The sequence below is a fragment of the Echinops telfairi genome, unplaced genomic scaffold (assembly GCF_000313985.2).
Source record: "Echinops telfairi isolate 266 unplaced genomic scaffold, ASM31398v2 ScPeMD7_8;HRSCAF=38, whole genome shotgun sequence".
Classification (NCBI taxonomy): domain Eukaryota; kingdom Metazoa; phylum Chordata; class Mammalia; order Afrosoricida; family Tenrecidae; genus Echinops; species Echinops telfairi.
In genome coordinates this window covers 978293-998441 of record NW_022103905.1, presented here as the reverse complement: position 1 = coordinate 998441, position 20149 = coordinate 978293, and the positions used below count along the sequence as shown (strand labels likewise).

General features: G+C 37.2%; 1 protein-coding gene and 1 pseudogene across 2 annotated transcripts in view; one reads left to right on the top strand and one right to left on the bottom strand.

Moving 5' to 3' along the window:
• The window catches only part of TTBK2 (tau tubulin kinase 2), a 202924-nt gene that overhangs the window by 146792 nt on the left and 35983 nt on the right, over positions 1-20149 (top strand). For both annotated transcript variants that reach the window (XM_004709382.2, XM_045286486.1), the window contains 4 exons: positions 748-840; positions 1478-1603; positions 14885-15042; positions 19636-19852. In XM_004709382.2, the coding sequence (XP_004709439.1) occupies positions 748-840; positions 1478-1603; positions 14885-15042; positions 19636-19852 (594 nt within the window). The remainder of the gene's footprint in view (positions 1-747; positions 841-1477; positions 1604-14884; positions 15043-19635; positions 19853-20149) is intronic.
• On the bottom strand, positions 8794-9267 carry LOC105979200 (annotated as a pseudogene).

Genomic DNA, 20149 nt, shown 5'->3' with positions numbered 1-20149 from the left:
TTACTTTCCTCTTGTCCCACTATCATGCTCAGCCTTCATTTGGGTTTCAGTAATTCCTCTTGGTTACATTACCCTTGATCATGCCCTACCAGGCCTCCTGCACCCTCCTCACCACCGATTTGGATCACCTGTTTTTCCCTTGTTATTCAATATGTTTTTAAGGTTCATCTACGTTGTACCAAGTTTCAAAACTTCATTTCTCTTTATATCTGAACACTACTCCCTTACACATACACACACACAATGGGTTTAGATATGTACCTATCAAACATTCCACTCAAGATTTAGCTCTTTGAGGACTCTTTCTTTGAGGGGTGAAGGGCACAACTTATGCTCTATATAGGCCCAGTGCCATTTATGTCTGTCCCCATTTTGGTTGATAAAAAACTTTGTTGATCAAACTATGACATATGCCTTAATAACAGCCAAAGGCAAAAGCTTTATTACCAACATGTTTTTTTTGTTTCCACCTCTTTATTTTAACCCGTAGTATTTCCTCTATATTTTAGTGAACTCATTAAATTTAAGTTCCAGCATTTCTCAACTTTTGGGTGTATTTAGTATAAAAAGTTTTTCACAAGCCTATTATGTCTACTATATACACATGTAGACCTATATATATATTTACTAGATGGTTTTTGGGGGTTGACATTTACATTTTCAGGCCTAATAGATGAAAAAAATTTTAAACATAATGAAATATCCTCACAAGGAATGCTATCAGTTAATTCTGTTTTGTTTATCAAGGAAATGGGAAGACACGACGACCTCTGGTCCTTGTTTTACATGTTGGTAGAGTTTGTAGTTGGTCAACTGCCTTGGCGAAAAATAAAGGACAAGGTAATTTTGGAAATTGAGATGTTAATTTGGGGGGAGCAAAGAATAAAGATTTCTGACTAAGCATTTTCATTGAACATTTGCATAAATGTAAGAATTAAAAATTACATTTAACTGTATTCCTACATATTTTTCTATGAGCAGATACTAGCAATATAATTAATTTTATGACTATTCTATGTCAATGGAGAATTTTAAGTAATTACATCTGATTTTATTTTTAATACTCCCTTTTAACATTTATTTTACTAGGGCTCTGGGTTTGGTTTTGGTATTTAGTTCCAAGTCAAGTAAGCTTTCTGCTTTGAATTGCTACATTGTATTGTTTGATTTGAAAGCTGTAGACTAATTTGTGTTTATGGTAAAGAGAAGTAGAACAAACTTAAGATGACCTCTTCCCTTCAGGGGCTGTCAGTACTGATAGAAAATTATTTATTAACCTTTTGGTTCTGCATTAGAGTCTCACCCATCCCTCCCCTTTTACAGCATTGTGTATTAAGTTGTTCTTAAGTCTAAGAGCATGGTTCTTGCTTTATCCTTAATTATCCTTCCCCAGTACACACCCTTGAGAGTATTACTGAAGGGCTCTTAATATATAGATACCTAGAGAAATTAACTTTGGTTCTTTTTCTCTTCTCAGGAACAAGTAGGCTCTATTAAGGAGAGATATGACCATAGGCTCATGTTGAAACATCTCCCTCCAGAATTCAGCATCTTTCTGGACCATATATCATCTTTGGATTATTTTACGAAACCAGACTACCAGGTAATCACCATTGTGAGTTCTGGGGGATAATTTTTCTCTTCTCTTAATCTCTGCCTTCACTCATTGCGGTTTTAAGGGTATTGTAAATGACCATGGAAGGTCCCTAGAAAAATAAAGTTTCAATGTATCCTGAGAAATGTGATGTAATTAACTTATGATGACAGCATTGGTGTGTTTTTCCTCCTTCTGGATTTAAAGTTTTAGATTTGCTCATAATGTAATATATTTCACTGTTCCTGCTGATAGTTCTTATCTATGTAAATTTTATAGCTCATTTGTTAACCAGGGGCAGTGTTGAACTAGGTAACGTATCCATCAGGGCTGCATATCATATGTTCACATGTTGTGGAACATCAGTCATTGAAGATTTGGGCTCCATTTTGTCTGTGGTCAGTGAGTCATCTCCTTAGAGCAGCATTTAAGGGTCGACTAGATGTACCACAGATTGTATTACTGGCCCCAGCCTGCCACATTTCAGAGGATTCTATTGCTCTTAGGGAAAACTTGGTCAGGGCTTAATATAAAATGATCACTATCACCAAAAACACAAATCGAAGCCACATTTCGGTTAATAAGTATACCATCTTGCCTGCAAGGATAAAATACATAGGTTCTACTGCCTGTTAGACCTTAAAGACCTTAAGTGGATTAGCTTGTATTTTTCTTTCCATGTAACTGTTTGCTTTATTAACTATATTAGCTGTCTAATAAGTGGAGAAGAGATATAAAAATAGCTTTGGCATGTGTTCTTATATTTACATTTACATTTATTTTCTGAAACATAATAGAGTTCATATTACTTGAAGTAAAATATGCAATTATTCTCTTATGATTAGACTCAGTGGAGCTGGTAATATGCTACCTTTCCCATCTGGAGTACTAGTAAATGCTTTTATTGACAACATTTGGGTGGAAGTGTAAAAATGTATCACAGTAAAACAATTCTGGTTAAATTTTCCTCTGAGTTGTATCTGTTTCTAAAGGAGACTTGGATTCACCAGCTGAAGTTTGAAATTTAGACCTATAACTAATTGTATTTAAATTAACCAGTTATTCTCAAGGTTTTCATTTGGACATTCTCTTAGCAACTTCTGTGTCTTTACCACCTAATAACAGAACAGTTTATAGTGATTTTTCTATTTTTAGAAGAGAAAGAGCAGGCATGATATTTTCTTTGAGTCCACAAGTAATCTAGTTCTTTTCTGTTTTTTGATCTTTCATAAACAGTGAGGGGAGCAGAGAGTTGGCGGATGAGAGCAGGGTAAATGGGGAAAATATGTTGGTGTAATCGACCTTTTTTTCTCCTGAAGTGTCTTTCCAACACCCTGTACTGAAAGCATTTGTGCCATCTGTCACATACACAAAATATAAAAGTCCCAGATCAGTTTTCAAAGAGCAGTCTGAAAGAGTGAATTTGGAGCTGAGAGATAATAAATCAATAACCATTGCCACAACTTTGTATAAAAAAATCAATTGGCCATATTTATGTGGGTGTTTCTGGACTCCTTATTCTGTTCCATCAATATGATGTATATGTCTGTTTCTTTGCCTGTGCCACATTACAATGCCAATGCTTTGTTGTTAGGTGCCTTGCAGTCAGTTTCAACTCACAGTGACCCAGTGTACAACAGAAGGAAACACCGCCCAGTCCTGAGCCGTCCTCACAATGGTTCTTATGTTTGCACCATTGTTAAAATTGGGTAGTGTGATTACAACAGCTTTATTCTTCATTCCAAAATTGTTTTTCCTATTCTAATTTCTTTGTAGCATTTTAGCTGGGAATCCAATCTCTTTAATAGTTATAGCAATGTTAATGCTGGCTGTTTCATCTTGGGTGAGTATGTAAGCAGTCCCCAAGACTTCCCACATGTGTAGAGACTTGATTGAAGTAATCATGGGACTTAGCATCTAGTAATACTCACCTTTAAGTTTTGTTTTTTTAATCATTTTATTAGGAGCTCATACAACTCTTATCACAATCCATACACACATCGATTGTGTAAAGCGCATTTGTACATTCATTGCCCTCATCATTCTCAAAACATTTCCTCTCCACTTAAACCCCCAGCATTAGGTCCTCAGTGATATACTAGTAAAGATATTCAATCAGATGTTAAGAGAAAACGTTCGGCATAATTTTAAGAAATCCATTCGAAGGCTCCTTTATAATCTACCCTACTCACGAGGCACACACTCTTTCTCTAATCCAAACAGCAACATGTGTAAAATAGTTCTACCCAGGAAATCCAATTAGAGACTTAGTGTCCAAGATTTTTACTGGGTGGAGCTCTACCAGGAAATCGCTCTACTGGTAGCAGAAAGACCTGCAGTTCAAACCCACCTTCCCCTCTGTGGGAGAAAGATGTGGCCATCTGCTTCTATAAAGATGCTCAGCCTTGGAAACACTAGGGGGCAGATTACTGTGCCCTATAGGGTCTCTCATCAGTCAGAGTGGGCTTGACAAAAAAAGCTACCGGTTTTTTGTTTGGGTCACATAAGCACCCACTCTTAGCACATACCAAAATTTTAGATTCTAGGATTGTGCATCATAAGCCACACTGTTTATATGCTATCTACTCAGTAACCCACCTTTTACAGATCAGTTAGCAGATGGTTGGAGCGCTCCATCCGCAGAGTGACGCTGACATCCCCAACTATAACTATAGATTCATCTACTTCTCCTTTCACTCTGTCAATTTTTGCTTCATGTATTTTGAAACTCTGTTTTTAGTTACAAATATCTTTAACTCTGAAATCCACTTTGTTTGCCATTCATAATGTTCTTCCAGTTTAATTTTGGTTAGTTGATTACATGGTTTATATTTTTCTGTTCTTTTACTTTTCTGAACAGTTTTATTGACATGTAATCCATGTACCATACAATTCAATGGTTTGAATATATTTAAAACTACAATTATGCAATGACCACATCAATTTTAAACCATTTACTCATTTTTGTACTCAACTTTTGTTATTAGCTCCCCGTTTTCCCACAGCGTCCCCTGCCATAACACTTTGAAACTGCTAATCCAGTTTGTTCCTATAGATTCACCTGTCATGGGTTTCATATAAAGAAAATCATGCCCCCTCCCCACCCAAACCCCCCCCCAACAATAGTAAAGAAAAACCTTAATCCAAGAGAAAGCAGAAAATAAAAACTATACCAAATTAAAAATGCTAATCCAGTTCATCTCTATAGATTTACCTATCATGGATTTCATATAAAGAAAATCATACCCTCTCCCCGCCAAAAAAACACCCAACAATAGTGACAGAAATACCTCATTCCAAAAGAAAGCAGAAAATCAAACCTATACCAAATTAAAAATGGGTCAAAAAGAAAAATAAGATGTTAAATTTTAATTGAACTACCGGTTCATTTCAACTATCTGCATTAATTCACTTCCTGATGCATTCTCTGTGAGGGCAAAGGGAATTCAATGGAGGCTTAATCCCTGCGGGAACTCTGCAAATTAATTTTGTGTTTTCGTTGTCATCTATAGCTCTGAATTTAAGCTCTTAATACAACTCCCTCTGTTGATCTTGGATTTTATGTATAGTCCTCAGATCACACAGGCTCATGTGCTTCTTCTATGTGGGTTTAGCTGACGTTCATTCTTTTACTATTCTTTTACTTTTAGCCTGCCTATATATTTTGTTTGAAATGTCTTGTAGACCTCATATAGTAGTTGATTCAAGGTTTTTCTCTGACTATTCATTTCTGTTCAATTCTCTTCTTCTGGGGCTCGACTTAAATGTTAGCTTTACAGAGGGAACCTTTCCTCGGTATAAGGTGAAGTTGAAAATAGAGGCAGAGACTAGATGATGCCTTTTAGACTTTGGGAAGGATTTGGGATTTTATTCTAAGTGCAAGAGGAACCCTTTGAAGTGTTATAAACAGCAGCATGGTGATCCACTCTATGTTTTTAGAGAATTCCTTTTGTAGTTACATGCATTCAAATGAAGCAAAAAGAGACTTAGAGAGTAATTAGGAAAATATTAAGCTAGGCTAAGTTGTGGAATGGAAAAGAAACAAACCCTACCCATAACATGCTGCTGTCATTTGAACCACCGACCTTTCAGTTATTAACTGAGTGCTTGGCCACCTGGGCTCCTAAGTTGCCTTAGTATCTTGATATAAATGTTGAAAACAGCGAAAACTCTACCTCCTCTTCAGCGGCTGCCTCTGTTCTGTTGTGGTCTCCAGAGGAAGAGTGCACTGCCATCTCTTTCTTTACCAATGCTGTGACGACACCCTTGAAAAGGAGATCTGCCTAGAATCCACTGTTCCATCTACTAATCACTAAAGTGAGGCAATTTCTTTTGCAGTGAAATAATCTGTCTGAATCAGCCTGGCCAACATTGCCATTATGCTTTCCTGGTTCAGTGCTTTATTGATCAATTAGTTTACCAGTAATTATCAGGATTAAATGAGCCCTCAATATCATATTACAAATAATTCTTGATTGTTGTGTTTGTGAATACTGGGCTTTTTACCCTCTGTTTGAAAGGGCAAAATGGAATTTCGTGTGGAGGTAGCTATGATACCTCCATTCAGCAGCTATTGATTGCATTTTGGGCTAAGGAATAGAGTAGGCATGCTTCCTTCAGATATTATGTTTGTCAGGTGCCTGGCTGCTTTATTATAAGTAGAATAAGTACATCTAGGTGGTGGTAAGCCGGCAGCAAGTTTTTGTGAGCTATGCATGCTGAAATATACTACTTAGTTATTTTAGATAGTACATTTTTGTTGATTAATTTTCCTAGTTAATAATATGTGAACAAAAATAAAATTAGAATCTTATCACTCAGATGTGGTACCTGACTTCTATGTTTATATATGTGTGTGTCTTGAATAATTTAAACATTTTATTGAGGGCTCTTAAAGCTCTTATAACAATCCATACATCAATTGTATCAAGCACATTTTATAAATGTTGCCATCATTATTTTCTAGACATTTATTTTCAATTGAGCCCTGGTGTCAACTCCTCAGCATCCCCCCAGTACTCCCCATGTGGCCCCTTGATAAATTATTATTATTATTATTTTCATATCTTAAACCAACTAATGTCTCTCTTCCCCCATGGTTTCTATTGTTTGTCCCCCTGGGGAGAGGGGTGCAGTTATGTGTTGATCATCACGATCGGTTCTCCCTTCTTCCCCTCCTTTCCCCGCCTTCCTCCTATCATCCTGCTATCACTACTTCCGTTCCTGTTCCTGGATTCTGTGTGTCATGAGCTCTTATGTCTTACCCGTTCCTGTGCACATGCTCTGGTCTAGCCCGCAGAGAAAGGCAGTACTAGGGTCATGATAGGGAGTGAGGAAGCTTCAAGGAACCAGAGGAGTATTGTGTGTGTCATTGGTGCTTTACTGCACCCTGGTTGACTCATCCTTTCCCTGTGACCCCTCTGAGGGGATGTCCCATGTCTACAGATGGGCTTTGGGTCTCTGCTCTGACCCCCTCGTTCTCAACAATAGGGGTTTTTTGTTTGTTTGTTTTGGGTGAATAATTTACTTTAGAAATGTCATTTATTGTCTGCCCCATCAGAATTTTGATTAAAAAGCCATACTTTCTTTTATGAATACAAGTAGAAAGGAGATTGACACAAATAATTCATAACCAAACTCACTGCCATCAAGTCCGTCTTGACTCATAGTGACCCACCCTATAGGACAGGGTAAAAATGCCCTTGAGTTTCTAAGACCTTGACTTAGAAAATCCTCCCTTAAATACATTCTCTCATATTTCTAGGTTCAGCAAGACACTGCTGAGCCCCACAGAAACTCACAGAAGTTTGAGAAGAGATCTCATGTGGTAGTGGGTGCTCTTCAGTCCACAATATGATGGTCAGACTGGGATAAACCAGATGTTAGGTTCAGAGGACACTGTCTCCTGGCTTTTGCTGATGATGAGCTCACACCCCTCTGCTTCTCAGAGCATTCATTTTAGATGTAGCAGGATGGCAATTCAGGGAATCCTGTTCACAATTACTCTGTATGTTTTTATCAGCATCTTCTCCCACCTTCTTACTAGACTCATTAGTGGAAGTTACATTTAGTATCAATAGTTACATTTAGTGGGAGTTACATTTAGTATCAATAGTGCAGTCAAACTAACATATAACCTTTCATTCACCATTCTAATGATATCCAAATATAATAATCTATTCTCTGCCCAGGGCTGTATCTTATTTATGCACATATGACCTGGGACCTCTGAAAGGATGTTTTCAGTAGGCATTGACCTCCTACTAATCCTAATCAGCCAGGCTTTCCCCCAGGCTACTGGAGAAGCAGCTTTTCTCTTCACATCTGAAGCATATCATTCCTTACATCCATTACCAATTAAGTTACCAACATAACCATTAAACAATGAGTAGGGCCTGATTCACACCCTCTACTGAGGTCAGGTCTTTATCTCAACCCTATTCCTGTTTGTTAGCAGATAACGCCCTCCCAAGTGGGGCTAGAGCCATAGACCAGTGAAGTCCAGAATTATATAAGGGATTATAGCTTGAAGGGCCATATTAATTGTTAGGTACCCTCAAATCAGTTTTTGACTCATAACAACATCATGTAGAACTACCCCCATAGAGTTTTATATGCTGGGGGTGTTTTGTTTTATTTTCACCAGCAGAAGCAGCTTTTATTGATGGGTTGTCTCCATAAACAAACACATGAAATCACTTTCAATTAACCCCTATCCCTATAGGACAGTGGTTCTCAACCTTCCTAATGCCGCCACCCTTTAATACAGTTCCTCTTTAGTGGTGACCTCCCAACCATAAAATTATTTTCGTTGCTATTTCATAGTTGTAATTTTGCTACTGTTAAGAATCGGGTGACCCCTGTGAAAGGTCATTCGACCCCCTCCCCCATCCAAAGGGGTCGCGACCCACGGGTTGACAACCACTGCTATAGGATCTAACCTTGCTCTACCTGGGAAGGAGCTATAAATTGTCTTCTGGTTTTCCAAGGCCCAAGTCTTTCCCTTCTCTCTACAGCCTAATTTGCAGCAATACTGTTTTGTTTCTTTTTGGGTGTCCCCCGCCACCAGCAGCAATGCTTGCTGCAACTACTTAATAACAGCTAGGAATAGAAAGGGGACAAGGGATGCAGTGGTAAGAAACTTAGGGCACAGGAAACAGAAAACCTCATCTATTAAAGGCCTTTCTGTGCCAGATCCTTCATTGCTTGCATTTCTCTTAATGGTGGATCACACCCTTGAATCCCATCTTGGATTTCCACTGCTAGTCACAGATCTAGCCCCAGAGCCATGAGATGAGCTAGTTCAAACTTGGGCGTGTTCCTGGCCCACAAAGCTTGAGGTGGTCAGTCAGGCATATTGTGCCACCCCTACACATCTTTCCATCCAGTTCAGGGATTGCACTTTCTGGAACAGTAGTGGGATATATGATACGAATGTCAAATTCATATTTCAGGATGTTATGGTTGTATCAGCACTTCCCAGAGCACCAAATCCCTTATTTGTTGGACTCCAGTCAGAACCATTCATTGTCCATGTTCTTGTTGTTCTCCACATACCAGATAAGGGACTGATATTCCTCTAATTCACTGCACTCACAGTCCAGGATCTTGGGATCTGGCATCTTCAGTACTGGGATCTCAGGCACCACATGCTGGGTGGCCTCGTCTGTCATCTTGGAACAGGGCCAGCTATAATCTTTATAAAAACAGATCACCAGATTTTTCTCTTATGGAATCACTGGGCGGCTTTGAACCACCAACTTTGTGTTTAACAGTTGAGCACTTAACCATTATTGCACTACTAGGGTGCCTTCAAAAGGATGAGGACTATATAAATTATGTGTGTGTATATAAACATATACATTGATTTATCAAGCGGCTAATATATTTTGGTCTCAAATCTATTTTAATTAGTAACTGGGGTGGCCTTTAAATAGACATTTCTCCCCCAAAAGGTATAAAAATGGCAAGCACAAGGAAAGAGTCTCCACATTACTAGTCATTAGAGAAAAGCAAATCAAAACCACAGTGAAACAGCATTTCACATTCATTGTTTTTAGTTGCCACCTAGTGAGCCCTAAGTCATGGTGACCTTTGTATAACAGAGTGAAATGTTTGGTCCTGTACCATCTTCATGCTCCTCAGTGGGTTTGAGTCTAGTGTTGTGATGCTATATCAGTCCATCTCTATATCAGTCCATCTCATTAAACATTTTCTGCACTATTTCTGGCCCTCAACTAGATGGTTATAATTAAGAGAGAGAGAGATTGGTGAATCTTGAGAGAAATTGGTCCCAGACTATTGGTGGGAATATAAAACTGTTAAACATGGAGCTATTGTATGATCCAAAAATGAGAGTCCTAGTTATACCCAAGAGAAATGAAAATGTATGCTTATATAAAATCTTGCACATGAATGCTTATACCAATATTTTGCGTAATTGCCATGAAGTGGAAACAACCCATATGTCCACCAATGTTAATGACACATAAAAGGCAATATATCCACACAATAAAATGCTATGCAGCAATAAAAAGAAAGGAAGTTCCTGTTACATGCTGCAATATGATGGAATTTGAAAAATCTTAAGTAAAAGAAACCAATCACAACGGACCATTTATTGTATGATTCTATTTATTTAAAATGTTGAGAAAAGCAAATCCATAGAAGATGAAGGTATATTAGTGTTTGCCTCAGGCTGGGCGGGATGGGGGGATGATGGTATGGAGGTGTCAACTAGGGGATGGGCTTTCTCTCAGGAATAATAAAATTAAAATGTTTTAAGATTTTTGATGATAGATGTCCAACTCCGTAAATATACAAAATATCATTTAAGTAAATTGAGCAACTTCCTTTAGCTTAGTAAATTGAGTGATAATGTCAATTATATCCTAATAAAACTACTAAAAATGCTTTGCTTTGGGAAAGTCAAATCTGAAATGTTAGACCTCGAAGTGATATGTTAACTAAGCAGTCATGTATGTTTATAAATAAATAAATTTGGGCAGCATGTGAAAACAGACTAGAACGGTTAACATATTGTATTAGTCTAGGTACATTGGAGAAACAAATCCACAGCAACTCATGTTAAGAGAGAATTGTATGTAAAGAAAATGTGCATCACGAAAACATCCCAACCCAATGCTGCCCAAGCCCACAAGTCCAACATTAACCCAACACCAGTCCACAAAGTCCTCCACCTCACAAAACAGAGGCAATGATGCCGACTGCAGGAGGAAAGCTGAGTCCGTGAACGAATAAGCATCTCAGCACTAGCAGGGGTCTCCACACGGCTGTTCCAGCACCCAGGGCTGCATCGGGATAGGTCCATGTAGCTTCTCCTTGGGGATGTCTTGTAGGAAGTCAATCTTGCAAGCTGAAGCAGGGAACCGCTAAGGCAGCTGCACCCGATGCAACCATCACAAAACAAGAGACCCGAGAACTAGAAAGACGAGGCTTCACCACCCATTTATCCCTCCGCCTTTCAACCAGCACCACATGTGATTATCGGCCAGGCTGGCACAATTAACTAACTCACATATTATAGCCCACTCGCTTTTGTGTGGTTTATAAACTAAGAATGGTTTGTACATTAGTAAGTGGTTGAACTATTAACTGTAAAACAAGAATATTTATATACTTATAAAAGTATATAAAATTCGGGGAGGGGAGAGAATGGGGAACAGATTACAAGGATCTACGTATAATCTCATCCCTGGGGGACAGACAGTGGAGAAGTGGGTGAAGGAAGACATCGGACAGTGTAAGATATGACGAAATAATAATTTATAAATTATAAAGGGTTCATGGGGGAGGGGGAGGCGGGAGGGAGGGGAAAATGAGAAGGTGATACCAAGGGCTCAAGGGGAAAGCAAATGTTTTGAGAATGATAAGGGAAGCAAATGTACAAATGTGCTTGACACAATGGATGTATTTGTGGATTGTGATAAGGGTTGTACGAGCCCCCAATAAAATGATTTAATAAAAAAAAAAAGTATATAAAATTCAGATTTAACCAGACAAGAGCCCGCAACACAGGGAATCTAGGATAGATAAACACCCCCTCCCCCCAGGCCCAACAATCTGAGTAGAGAGACCAGGAGGATAAAGAGAGGGTGGGAGGAGAAAAGGGGTAATCGATCACAAGGATCAACCTATAACACCCTCTAAGAGGGACAAACAATGGAAAAGTGGGTGAGGGGCAACAGAGGACGATGTAAGATATGAAAATAATAATCTATATCTTATCAAGAGTTCGTGAGGGAGGGGGAAAAATGGGGAGCTGATATCAGGGGCTCAAGTGGGAAGAGAATGCTTTGAAAATAATGATGGTGGCATATGTGCAAAGGTGCTTGACACACTGGATGAATGTATGGATTGTGATAAGAGATGTAGGAGCCCCCAGTAAGAATATTAAAGAAAAAAATTTTCATTCCAAGACAGCCGTACTCACCCATTATGGCTGCTTTCACTCTACAATGGCAGAATTGAATAGTTTAAACTGGATAGTCCATGGTGTTTAAAATAGTTACTGTCTAGACTTTAGACAGTAGGCTTTAGACCCCAGGCTAACTAGAGAAGCTGATCAAGACCTCACCCCTCATGCATGCTCGAGAGGTAAATCAAAAAAGAGAAGCCACCAGAAGAAGACTGTGCACAACTCTTGATTGATACTATGTTTCAACCATTGAATTGCATGATATGTGAATTATATGACAATAAAACTGTTAAGATTTTTAAAAAGTGAAGTGGCCAGTGGATAATGAGGAGGTGAAAAATACACCATGGTAATATTTGTGTAAGAAGACAGTACGTAACTATGTATTTGTATATGTATTAATTTTTTCTATAGGATTCATTTTGTGTGGAAGAATGCACAATAATTTATTATAGTGCAATGAGAATGTATTAACTCTTGAGAACTGAGACCACGAGCAGGGCAAAGAGAGGCAGCTTTTACTTTTTACTTAATACCACTACACAGATTTTCTTGCCATGAGAAAAGCTTAATTTTTAAAAAAGAAAGGAAGAAAAAAGCAATTTAAATTTACACAATTACTATGTGGAATACTGATGTTAGAGTTCTTGTTTGTCTAACTCAAATATCCATGTGGTTTCCACTATTCAGTAGGGTGTGTAATTGTTCTTGGTAGCCAGGGGTTGAGTTCAAGCATGAATTTCCTAGGAGGAACTAGAGCTTGCAATAAATTTGAGGTTAATATAAGCATGGTAAAATAGAAGATTTAAAGGTTGACCTTAGGTAGGATTCATAAACCGAGGATACACACAGAGATAAATAGGAAGCAGGGGACAAAAGATTGTCTAGATCCAGAAAATTTAATTTTAAAAGATGAAAATGGAGAGCACAAAAGGCTACTGATGGAACTAAATTAAAGTCTGAGGATTTGGATATAAGACAGTAATAGCATCTTTATTGGACAAAATGAGATTCAAATAATATCAGTGGATGATTAGTAAGTGCTTAAAATGAATTAGAGTATCAGAACTAGGTAGAGACAGGGAGGCCAACTAAGAAACTGCTGGTTTAACTCCTTGAGTACAAAGGATATAAATATGTTCATAACAGCTATGAACTGGTATCAGAAGTTAATGATGCAGAAAATAAGTTATCCCTAAATTTAATCAAAAGAGGCAAAATTAGAAGAGCAGATATTTGTGATTTAATTTACATTTTTTGATTGTGTATGAGATAAAATTCTCATTTACAAATGGGAAAATTAAGGTTCATGAAATTTGACCCAATTCACTTAATTTATTAAGTGAGGGGGAAGGTAGTGATCAAAACTCACAAGCAAAATTTATAGTACAAAGATTGCAGATATCAAATGTGGTATACTCAGAGTCTGGAAATTGAAATGAGGAAATAGAATTCTAAAATAACCAAAACCAAATAACCCACTGCTGTTAAGTCACAGCAACCTTGACATACGGAGCAGAAACACCCCCAGTTTCCAAGGCTGTACCTCTTCATGGAAGCAAGCCATAACAGCTCTCACGGAGTGTGTGGTAGGTAAAAACCACCCATCTTTTGGTTAGCAGGTGAGCACTTCACTGTGCCGCCAGGACTCGCTGAATTTAACAGTACTAGAGAGAAAATGGTTATACCTATGACTGTTAATTGTAATAGAAAAGGATAAGTTGGCATTTGAATTTTTTTAATGAAAATGAGAAAATTTCAAGTGTGTACATACTAAATTTTCCATGAGACCTGGTATTGAGACCTATAGCATCTAATGAAGGAAATGTTCGAGATTGAATAAAGAGAGAGAGTTGATTGGGATTTAAAATAACATGCTTCCTAGGGATTCTTAAGAAGATAGAAGCAGAAAGAAAGGCCAAAGATAGAATACTAAACAGAGTAAGAGGAAATAATGAGTAGAGAATTAAAAATGGTGGTATACTATCAGAAACAGTAAAAGAAAATCATTTTGAGTTTTTTCTCAAGACTACATCAGAATTTAGTCATTTCGAGACAAAAAATGTCATATAAATTAAAGTAATAGGACAAATTTAATTTTTATAATTTATGTATGTATACACCCACATAATAATTTTAACACCCCTAAAATCATTGAAAACATGCACAATAAAGTTTTACATATCCTTAGCTGCAATTCACAAGGTCAGGAGTTTGAATCACCATGTACCTCCTTGAAAGAAGACGGGACTTTCTACTCCTGTAAAGAGTTACAGTCTCAGACACTGACAAGGGGGCAGTTCCACCCTGTCCTACAGAGTCCTGTGTGTCAGTATGGACTGGATAGACAGCTGTGAGAAGGAAGACAGGCCAATTGTTAACACTGATCATATTATTATTCTATTATTATTCCTTCCTCTCTATATTAGGATGAATCATATCTTCTTCTCTTTTGCCTCCCACCGAAAATAGGATCAAGAATATGGTTCAGCTAAACACATGAAGCACATTTTCTTTTGTCAAACCATTTTTTATGAATGGACTTCAAAAAGTTAATGGGAAAGTGTCATCTTTTCATTCTACTTTCCTGTGAACTTATTGAAACCCTCTCATAGGTTGAGAAATCACGATAATTCATAATACATCTTTCAAGAACAGGTATTTTCGTACACAATCACATTAGTACGCATCTAAGAAACATCAATATTAATTCAGTGTCATTGTCCACCTGTAGTCCATATTAAAATTCTCCTGACCATACTACAAAGCCGTCTTAGGGATCAGGAGTACTTTTTCTTCTAGAATAAAGTGATTGTTGACTCACTCAATTATTTTTTTTTTTTGTGGTTTAGCTTCTTACCTCCGTGTTTGACAATAGCATCAAGACTGTTGGTGTAATTGAGAGTGACCCTTTTGACTGGGAGAAGACGGGAACTGATGGCTCCCTAACAACCACCACTACTTCAACAACTCCTCAGTTACACACCCGCTTGACCCCGGCTGCAATCGGGTATGACCAAAACAGACCGCTTAGCAGTCTTTTCTGGATGTATTTTATTGGTAAAAAATGTCTTGTATTTCATCACCCACACCTCTCGAGATGACCAGAATGTTAAGATATCAGGGAAATGCTATGGATTTTATTGAACTAATACTCCTATTATATGTGCCTTTTGGTAGAAAGTAATAATAGATTATGGTGAGAAGGGAGCTTAGTTAAACTGGTGTAACTTGTCAATGTCATGTTAAAATCAAAATCGGAAAGGGCATTTGTTGCATTTACTTATTTTTGTTTTATTTATTTATTGCACTGTTTCATTGTGAATTAGGTGGAGGTTTACAAAACAAATCAGGTTTTCTTTTTTTTTTAATCATTTTATTGGGGCTCGTACAGCTCTTATTACATTCTATACATACACAAATTAGGCTTTCATTCAACAATTCATACACATTTTGTTTCATATCATCAATTGCAGTCCGACAATGTAACTTAATTCATCCCACATCCTCCCTGTTTCCTGTTTTAATTCTTCCTCCTTTCCTAACCCTTCCTACCATTGGAGCTTTGCTTATGGGCAAATGCTACAGTTTTGATCTCAGATCACTGATAGTTCTAAGAAGTTCTTACCTCCCCACTGTTACTGTTCACCTTATAGACTCTATTGTTTGCTTGGAAATTGAGCACAAGGGCGAATTCCATCTCAGGGATTCCACCAATCTCTGACCAGTAAATCTGAGCTTTTTTTTTAAATCATTTTATTAGGGGCACTTACAAGTCTTAAAACAATCCATACATACATCAATTGTGTAAAGCACATTTGTACATTCATTGCCCTCATCATTCTCAAAACATTTGCTCTCTACTTAAGCACCTGGCATCAGCTCCTCATTTTTCCCCCTCCCTCCCCGCTCCCCCTTCTCTTATGAACCCTTGATAATTTATAAATTATTATTTTGTCATCTCTTACACTGTCTGACATCTCCCTTCACTCACTTTTCTGTTGTCTGTCCCCCAGGGAGGAGGTTATATGTAGATCCTTGTAATCAGTTTCCCCTTTCAACCCCACCCTCCCTCCACCCTCCCAGTACTGAACTTCTTTTAATGATTTTGAGTATTGTGCTCCAGGACCTTCTAATATGATCCCTTTCAGAGCAAGGGGTAGTGATAGGAACCTTCTAGACTTTCTGGTCTCAGAGGGGAAGCTGATATTTGTGTGGCCTATTAGTCTTTTTGACTAAGTATTACCATGTACTTTTTGTTTTCTTCACTCTTTGCTTGGAAAAGAGGGAGACCAATAGTTGCACTGTAGGTGGCCACTAACAAGATTTTAAGACCCCAGTCACTACTCATCCAAGCAGGACTTAGAACATTTCCTCTGTGGACTGTGTTATGCCAGTTGACCTTGATGTACCCTCCAACACTGATCCTGCGCTGAGCCCCTAGGCCAAGTGACTCATTTTCTCAAGGTGTTGCATTTATGTCTAAAAAAAAATCTGGGACTCTAGAAAGAATAAGTCACAACTATATCCATACTGTGCTTAAATTAGTGGGGTAGAAACATGCAACATTATTTCTCTTGAGAATGATTTAATTTTCAAAGTGAATCAGGAATAGGTGGTTATGGTTTATTTACTCTTACTCTTCCTCAACATCCACCAAATGTAGTTCCTTTTGGGTCAATGACATAAGGTAGACTTCTCTATCAAGAGGTTTACAATCTAAAAAGGCATTGATAATGGTTCCCAGGAAAAAACTCTATTATTCTGACAGTGGAAACATATTAACCAAGGTAGTTAGGCTTAAATACTATAATAATCACCAAGACTACAAAAATGAATAACATAAAGATTATGATCCATATAGAGTTCTTTGGAAAAAAGACTGTAAAATAAAATTCCGTATATGTCACCTGAAGAAGTCTCAGTAAGACAAGCATGAAGATGAAGAAAACCGTAAGACAAATCCTGAGTGGAATTCAATCGATCCAAGCATCTAGTTATTAAAAACTACCTTGAATCAGAAATTTTAAAAATAACAAAAGAAATAGACAAAAATAAATAAAGAGGAAGAAATTAAGTAATAGATGATTGATTCCAGGAAGGAGATGGAAGGAAAAAAACAAATTATTTCATAATCAGAAAGAATTACAAAATACAAAAAGAAAAGATTCAAATGAACATTCAATAAGGAGCATAGAATAAGGGCTTTAAAAAACAAAAACACCGTTGTCTAGTCAGTGCTGACTCAAAGTGACTTCGGATAGGGTAGAATTGCCCCCTTTGAGTTTCAGAGACTGTTCAAGGGAGTAGAAAGCCCTGTCTTTTCCCCTTGGAATGACTGGTGGTTTCAAACTGCTAACCTTGCAGATTGCAACCCAATCACTACGCCACCAGGGCTCCTTTCAATAAGAGGAGGGGAAATTAAAATAAAACAACAAGAGAATGAAAATGATAAAAATATTTTTAAAGGGTCAGGAAGAACGTAGTGTTGAATGAGAGGTTAAAGAAAAAAATATTTTGGAGTCATTAAAGAAAAGGAAACAATACCAATAGAAACCAATAGTAAAAAGTTAACTAAAAAAATCAAGGAAAAAACAAACAAAAGAAAATCAACACTGGATGAATGTAAGAGCCCCCCAATAAAAGTTTAATTTAAAAAATTACACTACATCAACCTACGGTGGTTTAGCATATTTTCTCTATATGTTTATTTACTAAAGTAACAAACACATGGGAAAAGAAATGTAGTATTTCATCAAAAGTATTATGGATTTTATGAAATGAATAAATAAATATTATAAGCATCAAATAAAAGAAAATCAAGGAACTAGGGCATTTAAAGGTTTTTTTTATCCAAAAGTAGTGATTAGTGTTCATTATAATTTCTTGTATGAAAAAATTCATTACATTGAATTCATGTCTGAAAAGTTCTCTAATAAAAGTTTCATTTCTGATTTTTACCTTTATAAATCCTTCTGATGAACTATTTAGGCCTAACTACCTTGTTTAATATGTTTCCACTGTCAGAAAAATAAGGTTTTTTTCCTGGGAACCATTACCAGTGCCTTTTAAGATTGTATACCTGTAACCTCTTGATAGAGGAATCTACGTTATGTCATTGACCATTATAGAGAAAAATGATAATGAAGGTTGTTACATCAGATGGAGCCAGTTCCTGAAAATCATCGATCTTTGTTCTCTTCAATTTGTGCGGTATTATGATGTCATGATGTATTATTTTTAGAGTAGTTTATCAAGAAAATGCCTATTTTGCTATTCTTAATAATTGTGTGTGCCAGTATTGTATGTGGAAGAATGTTTTTCCTGCTTGTAGAGATTCCAGATCACTTCTCAGAAGATGTTACATTTGTGCTAAATAATGTGTTCAATCAACAATATTAGAAATAACAATAGCAACAAAAAGTAAAACTATTTAGTATGGGGAATGGAGCTCTGGAACAGTAGAGTGAACAACTGACGGGTAGATCACCATTTGTGTCAATAGGATCTCAGTTGACTTTGAAAGCAATGTAAGCAAATACTGATGCGTATTTATTTATATGTGCTAACTAGGAAGCAGGCTGTCAGAGTAAAATATTTTCCTGCAGGCTTATTCAGGTAGAATTATATGAAATTGAATAATTGCAGAATTTCTAATTTCCCTTGGCGGGGAAATTTCTAATTTCCCTTCTCTATGTATTCCTACGGCCTTACGTACAATAAGTGCTTAGTAAAATGTCTATAAATGATAAAACAAATACATAATTCACACAATTTTAAAAAACTGATTGATGAGACAACTGCTTATTTCCTTTGGGCTACCACATGACACACATACGGTAGTGTCCTTTGTAATTACACTTTCCATCTTTCTGTCAATAATTTTCTCTAAGAATAATGGAGAATAGAGAACTTTATTATAATTGCCAAAGACTTCTTGGAACATAAAAGAAATGTAGTGTCCAACTTCTAAAGTATTGTCAAATCAGTAAGTTATTAGAATTTGTACTTTAAAATCAGCTTGACTAGACAAGCTTGTAAAGTGAGTGGTTTTACCAGGGAGGAACATACTCTGTTCTGTGTACAACTAACCGTAGGAAACCTAAAAAGCAGCATTTGTCTAGAAACAAAGCAAGAAAGGCAGGAAGGGCGGGAAAGAAGGATGAATGTGTAGAGCCCAGCAGGGAAGCAGGGGTAAGAGTGCTGTTACATTGAGGGAATTGTAGCTATGTCATGATACAGTATGTGTATAAATTGTTGAATGGAAAACCAATTAAAAATATGGACAAAAGTTTAATAAAATCAAATCTGTAGGACTCATGTCACCTGAGTCCTCAAGGGATTTTTGTTCCTTTACTCTCATAATTGTGTATGGATCTCATCATTTAAATTCAGAAACAGTGGATATTATTTTTTTAATTCTAGTATTTTTTTCCAACAGTTTTATTGTCACATAATTTATATAACATACAATTGAGTAGTTCAACAGTTCAATCATATCAAGGGGAATTATACAATCACCACCACATCAATCTTAGAGCACACGCACACCATGGTTAAATTGCCTTTATTAATATCTCTATCTTTTTTCTCTCATTTTCAGAATTGCCAACGCTACTCCCATTCCTGGAGACTTGCTTCGAGAAAATACAGATGAAGTCTTTCCAGATGAACAACTTAGTGATGGAGAGAATGGCATCCCTGTTGGTATATCCCCAGATAAATTGCCTGGATCTCTGGGACATCCTCGTCCCCAGGAGAAGGATGTCTGGGAAGAGATGGATGCCAATAGGAACAGAATAAAGCTTGGTATTTGTAAGGTGTGTATTTCTTGCATAGATAGTAACATCTTTGTATTTGCTTATTGTTTTTTCTCCTATCTATAGCATAGCATCATTGTGTTAAGTCTGGGTAAACTAGGGAAAGAAATCCACAGAAACATATATGTATAAGAGAGAGTTTTATATAAAGGGTAAGTGTACATTAAGAAAGCATCCCAACCCAGTGCTGTCCAAGCCCATAAGTCCAACATTAGCCCATATGTCCAACACCAGTCTACAAAATCCTTCCTCCTCAATCTCACACACAGTGACACTGACTGCAGGAGGAAAGCCGAA